The following is a 14338-nucleotide window of genomic DNA, read 5'->3' on the forward strand; positions in this document are numbered from 1 at the left end:
AAAAGATGTCCCTTGTCTTTTGGTGACAATTCCAAACTTTGTCCCAAAGAATCATTTTTGTCATTTAACAACCTAAACTATCATATTTTTTATACTTTTAGTTCTTCCGATGACTTTTTCTGGTGAAACCCTATTTTATACAAGACTATTTTCGTCTCTTCATTTTTTTTCTAATTCTTTGCGTTTTTTTTTTCGATTCTCGTCTCTTTGGCTGTGGATTGCACCATCTCCTTCACCCTACACTTGTCTCATCTCCTTCAACCTGACCCCAAATCATCCTTCGTCAATGGTGATACCAAGTACATGAGGATCACTGGGTGCAAGGAATCATTTTGCAATGCAATTGGAAAGCTCAAGATGACGCCACCTCGTCGGCTTCAGTCTAACAGCTATTGTTGTACTATAGTTGTAGAGCAAAAAATAAGGAAAAAGAAAAAGAAAGAAATTAAACTTTTTATTTGTCATCGGAAAATACTCTTTCCAAAAATAGGGTTACATCGGAAGGACCAAAAGTATCCAAAATATTATAGTTTGGGGTGTTAAATGTCAAAAACGATTGTCTAAGACTAAATTTGGAATTGTCACCAAAGACAAGGGACCTCTGCTCGAATTAACTCATTGAAAATTAAAAATAATTAAAAAAAAATAAAAAGATGAAAATACCCTTGCCTAAAATAAGTTTCACCAGAAAAGTCATCGGAAGGACCATCAATGTCCAAAATATAATAGTTTGGGATGTTAAATGACAAAAATGATAGTTTGAGACTAAATTTGAAATTATTACAAAAGACAATGGATCTCCGAGACTCCGATGATATTAACTCGCTTTTTATTGCGGGGTGGGCAAGTAAAGTGAAATTAAAGCGGTTAAAGTAGTAGGGATAATATTAGAGAAGAGGCGTGAACATTATAGATTAAAGTCACAAGATATCATGTATCTAACATTACTCTTTTTCTTACAAGTTATTAATACAAGTTGTACACTCACTACTAGTCTAATATATAATAAAACATACTTTTCTAGTTAATTAAGTGCATTGTGTAATGTCATACATTTTAATAAGCTATTTAATTCTCTTAAATAATGCAAAAATGTTACACAAAGGCACAATCTATCAACTTATTCTTGTTTTTGCTTTGCATTGCAAACAGGATGACTGCATCATATCCATCTAGGTGAAATATGAAAAATGAAATATTCAATCTTATTAAAGTAATTAAATATTCTTGATTCTTATTTTAATCCTAATGACAGGTATATTGCAATTCAATCTGATTAATTAATTATTTCCTAGTCCTGCTTTTTCCCACATAACCATGGAAGATGTAAGGCTTTCAGTTTATCTGATCTGAGACCTAGCTAAGTGTACACCAGTAACATAATATTTTCACAAGCTCAGAGTTACCAATATATATGTGAACTTCAACGGTTCCATGAGTTTCCCCAGCCTGCTTCCTCATATAATTACTGGTTGCAACACTGCAAGTTTAAAAAGATGATTGATGATTGAAAGAAAGTGGAAGGTGGAAATAGAATGAGCAAAAGACAATGATATTTGTAATGCACTGTAGTCTAAAGGAACAATGAAAAGTTTTAGATAAATACCACTGATGTATTAGATGATGTGTGAGTCGGTGTAGCAAAGTAAGGGGGGCCAAGACCATGAAAAATGTAACAGAAACACTACATACTGGTTCATTACAAAATAATAAAATAAAAAATGAAAGTACGAGGTCACAAAACTGTCACACATTTTACAAATTCCTAATATTTTAAGTGACAAAATACTTACGTCAATTACTAGTGAGAATTTTGGGAGCTAGACAACATATAAGAATAAATAAGGTGGTAGATTCACATACAGTAATTTGGTTAAAACTTGGGTTATTCAGAAACCTGTACCATTCGTCTTCAAACATCACTTGTAACTGAGACATCGATCAGTAGTAACAACCTGAAATATTTGCAAATGTATAGTAGCAACGAGTAAAAACTACTACTGCTGGAAATCTGTATTTTTTCGACCACCAAAACGTGGTCGGAAAAGGGTGCTTTCCAGTCGAAAATGCAGTTTCCAACCAACTTAACGACCACTTTATGGATTCGGAAAAAATGCCCTCGCTATTACCGACAACTAGTCAAGGTGGTCGGAAGTACCTGTTTCTTTTTTAGGACGTCAGAACTACTCCTTGTCGGATAAAGAAAGCATATTTTCTACCACTGGTGATCGGTAATTGGTCGGAATTACCATCTACCGGTGGTTGGTAAGGTTTACAATGAAAAAATTAAAAAAATTGAGAATAAAATTTAAAATCCTACAAATATCAAATGAATTAGACCTGTTACAATTATACAAATTTCAACACCACAATATTAAATTCTACAATACAATTAACAATTTAAGGAAATCAAACATTAGTCAATCATTTAAATCAAAGTGTAGCAATTGTTTCACCATCAAACATACATTTGTCAAAATATTAGTTAAACATGCATGCTAATAAGGTTTTGTAGCAATTGTTTCAGCATCCAAAATACATTTTCAAAACATTCAAATAATGCACTATCTAATCTTGATTAGAGTGGGAGAATAGTGTATTATCATCGGACTGATTGGAGGGAGGCTGTGTATCGTCACGCCACCAGTGGTCTTCAACCACACTGTTCTTTCTGCCATTTCTAGTTGTTTTTACTTCAAGTCAGTCACTGTTTCCTGAGAAGGAAAAAAAAAAAAAAAAAAAAAAGCCTAATGAGAAGGAGCCATCAGGAATGGAGTACGGGTACTGATGTTCGAAATACTGTGTAGTGTATATATATATATATATTTGTCGGCTCAAACCGGTGGAGTTTGCATTTCCCAGAGGGTTTTCCGGTTAAGAGTTCTCACAACAAATGATTCATTATTTGCCTGCCAAAATAATTAATGCATCTTGTAAAATCACACTGATAATTCCATAATCCATAGGTAACTTTTTGTTCGGTGAAATTATGGCAACCATCCATGAATGTATTCTTTCTACCACTTTAGAACAGCCAAACAATTACAAGCTCAAAAACTGAATACGGTTAATTAAGCCAATATTCATTATAAAACATACCTCTTTAATTATTGATTTAGCAGGAACCCCAAGAACTGCTGCTCCAACAAGCCAACCATCATATCCTTTATGACCTGCAAAGAAATCTACAAAATTGAGAAACACTAAAAAGGCTTCCATTTATACTATTCTAATAGTTGAGTTTCTCTACTCCCCCATCCCCTCAAAACATTTAAAAAAAAAAAAAAAAAGGCATACATACAATTATGTCCATTGTTAACTCGAATTTTTTATACAAAATGCAATTAATTATCAGTTAAGTCAAGCTTGGTCTATTCTTTCATCCAGTGCAATTTATATGCCTACTCTTCACAGATATTATGTAGTAGATCACAAGAACATTTTATTCAGAATAAAGGTACATAGAAAATGGTCTCAATATTACCTAGAAGAGGAAAAGACAAAAGGACTTTTAGCAAATGAACAAACCTTTTATACATCTCCTGCCAATACTAGAGGTCTCCCAGCATCATGGATGCAAATGAGTTCAGAACTCAAATCAACTTCCTGAAACATCAAAGCAGTATGTGAAACTAGAAGATTAAAAATAATTACTGATCTGAGAATTGTAATGATACTAATATGTCCTTAATATTAAAACCATGAGTCCACGACTGAGTGATAACTGACAAATATAAATTGTCTCAAACTTGCAAGAATTTCCAGTGAATAGGGAATCTTTGATGTTCCAAATCTTGAGCTTCAGATTTTCTTCCCTGCATAGAAGGCCTCTATTCATTATAAAAAGAGTACTGTTAATTAACTGCCAACTCTATTCATTAGTAACAAGGTTAAATATGCACAATAACTTAAACAACAAATAACTAAGAGACAATAATACCTTAGATATCTTCAAATTCTTCTCATATGTTTTGTTTTAGTACGAGCCTTAGCATCAACTGAAATTTTTCTATATTGATGAATAACAACAGAATTAAAATCTTAACTCGATCGATCTTAGTTTTTTCTATCTCATGCACTGATGGTTGATTACCTGAACATTACTTTTCTGTAGGCTACTGTGCAGCTCTTCCAAGGGTGGATGCCGCTGGTGTCAATGTCAGTAACAGCTGCAAATTAGACAAGAACATAAACATGTTTTGCACCACAATATTAAATTCTACAATACAATTAACAATTTAAGGAAATCAAACATTAGTCAGTCATTTAAATCAAGGTGTAGCAATTGTTTCACCATCAAAAATACATTTGTCAAAATATTAGCTAAACATGCATGCTAATAAGGTATTGTAGCAATTGTTTCAGCATCCAAATGAGTTATAAGAAGCTTGAAACAATTGCTACAAATGGTCTATTCTTAAGTGTTACTACAAATGAGTTATAAGCATCTATTTAAAGTTCTAAACCATAAATGGCTACCACAAAACGGGAGAAACTTTTGTGTTCAATGATGGGTGAAAGAGGATTTGACGGATAAAGGAACGAGCACACAACATCTTCTTGCAAGTCCTGAACTTTTATTGAAATTCAACGGGTAAAAATTGCTGTAGGAGAGACGCCCAATCACTGAAAATAAAAAAAGCAAACAACTTTAAGCGAGTTTGCATTGATGATAAAACTTCAAGAACACAATGCCAGGAAGATGATGTATTAAGTTTCAAGCCAAATTTAGATACCAAAAGGCAATAAGTTGTATGATAGGACTCAAGTAAACGAAAAGTACTAACGTGCAGGATTCGAGGTTGTTAACATATCCAATTTCAACCAATATCTGCAGTGCACATAACTATGCCGCATCGTCCCTTCCAACAGGATAATTCCCCAATATATAATCGTGTTGTAACTGTAAAAACAGTTCAGTTATTACCAAGCAAAGAAGAAAAACATCAGAGCACCGAAAGTAACAAACTAAAAGCAAATTTTACTTGAACATTGGATCAGTTACGGCTTCATCCGACTCCCGGAATAACTTCTTTTTAAACACTAGTTTGAAGTGCATAACCTCCCCTTTGCCAATGTACTTCGATGTCTTAAAATTAGCCAGTAGATCCGCAATTCAACTAGCTAGTGTCTTAAGGGGCAATTATAAATTTTTAGAACTTATCTCTTTTTTAAATTTTGACTCTATTACAATGTAGTATTCGTCTTAAATACTTTCTCAACCTACGTACTGAAGCACAAAGAGTCAACATGTGACCTCCCGTTTGCAATAAAAAATATTGTTCAGAAAGCAGATATCCCAGAAGAACAATAAAGTCTTGCAAAAATAGGTTTCTAGTATATCAGGGCAGAAATACAAGAGTTGCAGAGTATAATACCTTAGATATCTTCTTTCTTCTTCTCATATGTTTTGTTTTAGTAAGAGCTTTAGCATCAACTGAAGTTTTTCCATGTTTTTCACTTTTGCCATTGTACTAGATGCAATATGCACTCCTGACAATAAAGTCAAACTATATAATTCTTCCGAACAGCCAAACTAATATAGAGTTCCAATAAAGTTCAGGAATCATTATTGATATAAAGTACTAAAACATTGTTTCTTAAACTTCACAAAAAAAATTGAACAATCAGCCAAATCAAGTAGCATAGGTTTGCTTTGATAAACTTTCAACTACTAAATCAAAACATATTGTAACCACAAACCCAAATAAAACTATGCACTGAAAATTATAAAATATTATGATCAACAATCTCATCTCCTAAGATGTCAATCTCTTAGGATAAGATATTCATATACCTTTTGAACTTTCCCTTGTAATACAAGTCTTCTCATCTTTGAACTCAATAACCTTCTAAAATTGGGTGGCACTTCATACCTTTGCTGCATTAGGGAGCAAAGCGCTCCGCTAATGAAAATATATCAGTCAAACTAAAACAGAAAGACTAAAGAAAAGAAAAACATGGTAAATGAAAACAATCAAAGATGTAAGCATAATATGAAAACAAAATCCAATCCAAACCAAACAGTTAGATTCTACAAAAATCAATATACAAATTTCTCAGCTCAAAGCCTCAATTTCTAAAAACCATAACTCTGGTATGAATTAACAGTAAAGGAATTATCATTAAGAGATAAAAGGGGACAAGCAGATTACTCCACAAACAGAATAAGACCAAGTATGTTTTATAGAAGCAGCAAGATTAATAATCCAAACACTACCATGTTCGCTGAGAAAAACATGACCATACCGAACAAACCTAGTTTGATCCCTTCTAATGCAGAATTGCACAGGTTAATTACATGTTATGCTATTCCTAAGAGACTAAGATTAGTAATCACAACTCACCGGTAATCATTTTAACATTTACTCCAAGATTTAGAGCCCTCCTAAAGGTCTCTGCACTGTCATGCCGTGGAGGATCAAACAGCTTTGCTGAAGCCACGCAAGGAAGGACAAGAACATTGACTTTTAAATTAGGGCTTAATCCCTTTTATTAAGGTTGGAATTGGCATATTAATTATGAAAACACGAAAATACTCTTACCAATTTCACATCCTGACGTGTTTTAGCCAAAGCAGTGACTGGCATGAAAGCAATAGTCGTTTGATGAAAATTGACAAGTGATTAAACATGTGGACCAAAACTATCATTCCGCTAATGTTAGTGGGATCAAAATTGATATTTGCTCAAAATGTATAAATCAATTCAACAATCTTAACGTGATAGCACAAGAATAAAAGACTAGACATTTCGAAAAAGATGGGGTTGCTCACCTGCTACCATGGCCCTTCTGCACTGACCCACAACTGATATCTCTGCACTTCATAACTTTCCTTTACACCTCAAACATTCTAAATATAGACTATTGTTCTGGTAACTTAAATGATTGTTTTCTTTAGGTCCAGAGACACCTGCTTAATCCCCGTTCGGTTATCCCAAAATTTTCTCCACAAAGAGAGCTCATTTACCATCTAAGCTACCACCCCGTTTTAAATGATTGTTTTTCTTGATTATTAAAATGTATACAATAATTGACTTCTCAACATCAACTTCTACGTTCACTATAGGAACTGTTTTTCCACAATAACTTAAAGCTAAATTTAAAGAGAGATCCAAAAGTTCACTTCCACTTACAGTGAATGACCTACCTAATAAATGGAAGTAATCCTAACAAGCCAAGACGACTTAGGTAAAACAAGATAACAAATGTATTTATCGCTAGAAAATTGTAGACATGAAGATATTTAAAAATTAAGCTTCTTGCAGCAGTTTAAATAAGACTATTAACTGAGCTGGTATTATTCCTTTAATTTGCCTAATTAAAGTAGATAAGGCAACACTGTACATTACTTACAGTAATTTGGTTAAAACTTGTAGCATTCGTCTCCAAACATCACTTGTAACAAAGGCATCAGTAGTAACGAGCTTAGTAAAAACTAATATTTTCAGGGTAGAATTATATTAGGAGACAAATAAAAATTAAATGACGTACACCAAGCATGCATTGTCGGCATGTTAGGATGGATGATCCCGAGCAGGACGACCCTTTGCCAATTGCCATCATATCCACAGAGTGAGGAATAAGTAAATTCAAAACATATACCAAAGAATTAGAATTCAAAGTATTAAGCGTTTATTCTGAGGAATTATCTATATCTGTATCGGTCTGAGTCACATTTGTGAGTCACATGTCTTGCCTACTACTGAAGAATCTGTGCCTACTGTTTCAATATCTTTTTGCACCTTCTATATCTGAGTCATCCATCTATGCTGCCCTGTACTGAGAAGAGAAAGAAAATTCCCACTGCTTCAAGAAATTGGCTGGATGGCATTCAACAGTGGAGAATGTATGTTGGTCCCTATTCCAAGCTTTTAAACTGTGAGTTTTATTGCAATCTAACTAATGATCCTACAAGTGTGAGACATTCATCAGGGGTAAATGGTATGTATGAGTTGAATCCCCAGGTGATAAGTGAATTTTATGAAGTTGAGGCAAAGCCTATTGAGGATCGGAGCTCCATACCCCCATATGAGGTAATGAAATCCAGAATTCAATATCGAGTTGTTGAATGAGTGTTAGGAGGTAAACATGTGAAGGATGTTGAGGCGGTCACACCATCTCTAGTGCTAGCCCCAACTAATGCAAATGATGAGAACCTTACTCCCTTTTTGAATTGCATGTTAAAAATGATATAATTATTTTTGTAAAATATTTCTCTCAAGTAAAATAAATATTGTATATTTGAATAAGTGAATTTTTTATACAACCATATTGGTCGAACCTAAGCTTGTACAACCATAGCAATAGTGGATTTGATTTGTAACCTTCCATATACAATGAAAGTAAAAAAACCAAAATGATGAATCACAAATTGTAAATTAATGCATGAGTAGACTTGAAAGAGATGGACAGATGGGAACAAATATAACCTACGGAAATTTTTTCCCCAGGCCAACCATTAACCTAAATATTGGCGGGCTCGGGCTGACTCTGTGCATGTTTTCAATAAACAATTTGTGATATTTTTTACCTTGATAAGTCCACTCTTCTTATCCACTTCATACTTCACCTTACCCCCTTTGCTGATCTCAATTACCTGCATAGATATAGTCATATACAAAAACTTAACCTGATACCAAATTAATCCATTAAATATCATGCCATTCCCCGAGTATAACACAAGTAAATCCATATGGTCAAGGTCAATGAGCACTTGAGCATTCAAATGGGAGGGTAAGACAATATCAACGTTTTTTTTTTAAATTTCTGATGGATTTGCTTGAGGGTTCAAATAGGATTAGCTCATTTGCTTTTTGCATATAAATGGTTATAAGACGTATATGTTATTTACATTAAATTAAAAAATTTTATGGCATTCAAAGCAGTGGGATATGATTTACTGCATGATACGAGTCCTAACTAAATTTCTAAAATGAACAAATTGAAAATTTAGAAGGAACATTTTAAAAGTTAAGTAATCTGAGCAAAGTGAATGCTTACCACATTGAAAAGCTTTGGAGCTTCAGGCCCTGGATCAGATCACAAGACACAGATCAAGTAACTTTAAACTCCAAAAAGTTATCAACTCTAGATATGGGCAGAATTTAGATAAATACCAATCTCAAGATCATGCCAAGGATGAGCAGCAACTAATCTCCAAGTCACAGAAGATAGTATCCTTTCATTGAATGGAAATATGTCAAACTTACATGGAATGCTGGATGGCTTCATAAGCATCAGATGCCGGTACAAACTCATTAACTGCAACTTCCTTCTTCTCATTCTTCTTGTCTCAATAATTGTGGTTAAGCATCAAATATTGTCATCTTTTTCTCCCTGAATTCCAAACACTGTTAAATATTGCTTTAGGTTTATAGAAATAAATTTTAATGTATTGCTATTTACCTGATCAATCATGGGCATAAGGCCAATTGCTCTGCCCCGGAGAAAGCAGCCTGGAAGGATAGGTTGGTTCCTAATCATCACCAACAACACTCAGCATCTTAAAATATACAAAATAACAGAGTTAAAGGCAACACAAATAACACTTTGTTAAAAACAATAGCTAAACTGCCCGTTTCATCACAAATAACAATAGCACTTTGCTAGATAGTAGTTTAAACCTTTGGAGATGATGTTTCCACTATGGCATCAGTTCAATCCCCAGGTACGTGATAAATGAATTTTATGAAGTTGAGGCAAAGCCTATTGAGGATCGGACCTCACTAACTGGGATTGGATTGCAAAGATCATTACTCCCTCCCTATGTGATCATCAAAGGATAACATTGCAAAAATTAAAACGAACATCTTTATAGGATTATAATCTTTATTTATGAAAGGAATTAAAGTGGTTGACAAAAGAATTGAAGACAACAAGTATCCTCAAAGAAGCGGCGGATCTCAGCAAAACGATGTGGTGGAAGCTCCTTGATGTCTGTGTAGTACGTGTCTGTACTCATCAGGATCATCACCACACACTGCAATCATCTTTTTCTCCCTCAATTCCAAATATTGCTTTAGGTTTAGAGGAAGCAGCCTGCAAGGATAGGTCTTTAAACAATTTGTGTTAAACACAAAACAGTTCAAATTTTTTCCTGAGCTCAACCAGCCTGACTGATGGGTCTACATTTCAGTACCCAGTCAAGAAGCATTAATTGTGCATGTTTTCAATAAACAATTTGTGATATTTTTTTACCTTGATAAGTCCAGTTCATACTTCACCTTACCCCCCTTAAAGCTTGCTCATCTCAATTACCTGCATAGATATACAAAAACTTAACCGGAAATCCTTGTCCACACAAAAATAAACCTCAGCACTTGAGCATTCAAAAGGGAGGGTAAGACAATATCAACATTTTTGTTTTCAAATTTTTTATGGATTTTCTTGAGGGTTCAAATAGGATTATAGCTCATTTGCTTGTTGCATATAAATGGTTATAAGACGTATATGTTTTTTTACATTAAATTAAAAAATTTTACAGAGTTCAAAGCAGTGGGATATGATTTACAGCATGATATGAGTAGTCTTAACTAAATTTCTAAAATGAACAAATTGAAAATTCAGAAGGAACATTTTTAGCAAGCAAGATTTGAGCAAAGTGAATGCTTACCACATTGAAAACCTTTGGAGCTTCACAAGACACGGATCATGCCAAGGATGAGCAGCAACTGATCTCCGAGTCATGGAATATAGTATCCTTTCATTTAGTGGCGGATGCGAGGACATATTTCCCTTGAATTGGGAGCAAAGTGAATGCTTATCACATTGAAAACCTTTGGAGCTTCAGGCCCGGGATCAGATCACAAGACACGCATCAAGTAACTTTAAACTCCAAAAAGTTATCAACTCTAGATATGGGCAGAATTTAGTTAAATACTTATCTCAAGATCATGCCAAGGATGAGCATTGCAGCAACTGATCTCCGAGTCATGGAAGATAGTATCCTTTCCTTTCATTTAGTGGCGGTTTGTAACCGACATATTTCCCTTGAATTGGGAGCTTTGATTGGTGTTTCAATAGGTGGAACCATAGTTGGAAACTGGACATTTAAAAAATAAAAAAATGAGGAGCAGATAGATCATAAACACAGAGACAAGAATTGAGTGTAAATGTAGGATCTATGCTATTCAACTTCCAGCATCCTCATACACACAAAACCAGAAACCAAATCATAATCAAAATGTTGATTCAGAATGCAGATGTACTGCTTTCTGGCAAATGCACAACTACATTTCCCTAAACTATCAATTTCGAGTCTTTATTATTTGCACAATAAGATTCATTATTTTAATAACACCAACTTCTTAAAATGATACACATTTGTTGCAGGATTCTTTTGCCAGATCAGCACATGAAGACAAGAAATCATCAAAAAATAAATAACAAACAGACAGTATAAACAGAGAAATCATTCTAAGTTCAAAACAGAAGCAAAGTGGCATTGGATACACAAAACATACATCACAATCTCTATAAATTTCCCTACCAAATATTAATGAGGATGAAAAATTAACAACCAAAAAAACTTTCAATTAAAGAAAGAGTGAGTACCAAATTTAGGTAGTTTTTTTTTACAATCAGACCTTAATACAAAACCACTCTACTTAATCAACAACTAAATGGTATATAGCTGTGTAAGAACAAATTGATACCAATTTCTAAAGAAACAAATGCATCAATGGAACCATATTCAATTTGGGGAAAAGTAAGAGTTTTGGCATCCCAATCGCTGAGAGTCACCTCCAAGGGCTTCTCCATCACCCTCCCCAGAACTTCCCACGCCATTCTCTTCAACCCCATCCTCATGAACTGCTCCGAGCCGTAAACCCCCGCGGCCACCCACCGCAAATCCGCAACGTTTTCCACCACCAACCCATGGTCCCGGAAGAGCTTCTCGGCGTCATCTCGGACCCCAACGCCGACGAAGATGAATCTGGGATTAGCCAGGAAGGCGAGGAGAGACTGGGGAGTGTAGTCCTTGTGCAAAAGTTGAAAAATCAGACAGCTTTTCCCGACGATGAGGCTGTGGAGGACATGGCGGTTGTTGTAGACAACCTCGTTGACCCATTGATCAACCTCAGCGGCTCTCTTTGTCACCGTGACGCTGAGGTTTATGCCGTGAAACTGGTTTATGCCGTGAAACTGGACTTGGTGTTGTAGCCCAGAGAAGCATTGCGTCTGAGTCTGAGTGTGGGTTGAAACTCAAAATTCTGGACTTGTCTGCGGCGTCTGTGTCTGGGTGGAATCATCATATCGATCACCCCCAACAAACTGGAAAAGCTTTCAATTTTGGATTAAGATGAAGTGATGGGTATGAAAATATGAAACACAGAAAGGTAGGATTTGGAGTGAGTTACTGAGTTTGAAGATGGAAACAACAAATCTTTGAGTTACTGAGTTTGAAAGTCACTTTACCGTTTTTATTTGGTTTTAGGAAAGTACTAATTCAAATTGGAAACCAATCTGCTATGTTATGGGTAAAGAAACCCGTCTTGGCTAAGGGAATTGAACCCGACGTGAATCGAACACGCAACCTTCTGATCTGGAGTCAGACGCGCTACCATTGCGCCACGGATCCACAAGTGTTAGTCCGCGGCTTTAGAAGTTATTTGCCTTAGATTTTAGTAGACTTTTATTTTGCAGGTTAATTCCTCTGTGAACAAATACATGCCTTGTATTTTTTTTTTCTAGAATTAATTTCACTTTTAGTCATATGATTGCAATAAAATTTTTATTTAAACTTTTACAAATTAAAATTGATGCTAAAATGTAAAAATATCACTATAATTGTATGATCAAAGGTAGAATTAATTTTTTTTAAAAAAAATTTCTTGATTGAGAATATCAATGTTTGGACTATTTTGTCCAAACTATTTGATATTTCTTACATGTCGGAGTTAATTACTCCAGTAGATAAGAATGCTCAAGCCTTATATCATAGAACAGGGTTCATAGTGCATTGTGGACCACTACTGGAAATTATGGAATTTTCGACCACCTTAAAATGATCTTAAATCAAGTCAAAAGCCTTGTTCCGACCACTTTTGGTATCCGAAAAAACCTTTGTTGCTATTTCCGACCACTTTTTGGACTTTTTGGTATCAACTTAATTTAAGATCATTTTCAGGTGGTCGGAAATTCTATAATTTCCCGTAGTGGACCCTGATGCATATGTATGTGTCTAATGTTGTGAATTTTTGTTTCTTGTATTATGAAATTATGTACTTTGAGAATGTTAATTCTGTAATTGAAACAAATTAGTAACTATGTATTATGTTAAAAATTTATGCGTTTTGTGTTGTGAAATTATGTGCCTATTAACACAAATTATGTACATAAATCAAATTTGGAAAATAATTAAATATATAACATGTTTATGTGTCTTGTGTTGTTATTTTTTGTATTTTCTATTATGAAATTTTGTATCTTAAGAGTATGAATTTTGTACCTCATCGTTACAATTCAGGATCCATAATACTATGTGGACCATGATGCATAGTATAAATTGCCAAGAATATTGGGGCAAGCTTATGTTTGCATAGCAGGCCGTCCATATTACAATTTAATTAATCTCAACCACTAAATAATTTGGACTAAATTTTAAATTTGTTACAAACAATAATGATACTAAAATGCTTTATATTGGAGGGCATAAACATGGCAAATTATGCTGTGCATCCGTATGCACCATGTATGGTGCATACGGATGCAAAAACGACGTCGTTTTGCTTCAAAACGCGCATCCTACTTTAAAAAAAAAAAAATCAATTTCGATTCCCAACAACAACATTATGTTATTCATTTTTTAGTTCATTCATTCTGGATTTTTAGTTATGAAATTCTGAATGTATAGTTATGCAATTCTGGATATGTAGTTTTGAAGTTATGGATGTGTAATTATGCAATTCTGGATTTATAGTTATGAAGTTATGGATGTGTAGTTATGCAATTCTGGATGTATACTTATGAAGTTATGGATGTGTAGTTATGCAATTCTGGATTTATAATTATGAAATTATGGATGTGTAGTTATGTAATTCTGGATGTATAGTTATGAAGTTATGGATGTGATGAAATTATGGATGTGCAGTTATGTAATTATAATTTTTTTTTTTTTTAAGTTAGACGTCAAAACGACGTCGTTTTTGCATCCGTATGCACCATGCATGGTGCATACGGATGCACAACATAACGCTATAAGAAAATTAAAAACTAATTTCTTTAATTTATTTAAAACATTCGTATGAATATAAAATACGATGATACTTTAATAATTTTCTCCAATTTAAAGTACACTTTAATTTACAAAACTATAGACATATAAAAACTAACT

The 14338-nt window shown here is 34.2% G+C and overlaps 1 protein-coding gene, 2 long non-coding RNA genes and 1 other non-coding gene across 6 annotated transcripts; all 4 read right to left on the bottom strand.

Annotated features, from left to right (window-relative positions):
* Positions 1-2330: 2330 nt before the first annotated feature.
* On the bottom strand, positions 2331-6704 carry LOC109160555. Of its 3 annotated transcripts, none has more exons than XR_002050759.1 (13): positions 6546-6704; positions 6348-6434; positions 5798-5906; positions 5379-5493; positions 4788-4903; positions 4480-4626; positions 4094-4169; positions 3941-4009; positions 3730-3815; positions 3529-3606; positions 3100-3173; positions 2841-2909; positions 2331-2714 (listed from the first exon to the last, which is right to left on the bottom strand). It is a non-coding gene; the product is annotated as an uncharacterized LOC109160555 (long non-coding RNA). The 3 variants fall into 3 exon arrangements; XR_002050758.1 differs by having other exon boundaries at positions 3730-3830; XR_002050760.1 differs by having other exon boundaries at positions 3701-3830.
* Positions 6705-7517: 813 nt separating this feature from the next.
* Positions 7518-9863, bottom strand: LOC109160558. The gene is made up of 5 exons (XR_002050763.1): positions 9627-9863; positions 9409-9478; positions 9213-9339; positions 9004-9032; positions 7518-8599 (listed from the first exon to the last, which is right to left on the bottom strand). It is a non-coding gene; the product is annotated as an uncharacterized LOC109160558 (long non-coding RNA).
* Positions 9864-11613: 1750 nt separating this feature from the next.
* On the bottom strand, positions 11614-12569 carry LOC109160527 (exonuclease 3'-5' domain-containing protein 2-like). The gene is made up of 2 exons (XM_019308813.1): positions 12533-12569; positions 11614-12206 (listed from the first exon to the last, which is right to left on the bottom strand). The coding sequence occupies exons 1-2, from the start codon at positions 12567-12569 to the stop codon at positions 11614-11616; spliced, it is 630 nt and encodes a 209-aa protein (XP_019164358.1).
* TRNAW-CCA lies at positions 12512-12583 on the bottom strand. Its single transcript has one exon. It is a non-coding gene; the product is annotated as a tRNA-Trp (tRNA).
* Between the last annotated feature and the right edge of the window lie 1755 nt (positions 12584-14338).

Source organism: Ipomoea nil, unplaced genomic scaffold, assembly GCF_001879475.1.
Source record: "Ipomoea nil cultivar Tokyo-kokei standard unplaced genomic scaffold, Asagao_1.1 scaffold2848, whole genome shotgun sequence".
Classification (NCBI taxonomy): Eukaryota; Viridiplantae; Streptophyta; class Magnoliopsida; order Solanales; family Convolvulaceae; genus Ipomoea; species Ipomoea nil.

Excerpts from the sequence above, each read along its gene's own strand:
- LOC109160527 (XM_019308813.1), bottom strand. The coding sequence starts at position 12,569 with ATGGTAGCGCGTCTGACTCCAGATCAGAAGGTTGCGT. Across the intron at positions 12,207-12,532 it reads TCCAGATCAGAAGGTTGCGT|TTTCAACCCACACTCAGACT; the intron begins GTTCGATTCACG and ends CAGAATTTTGAG.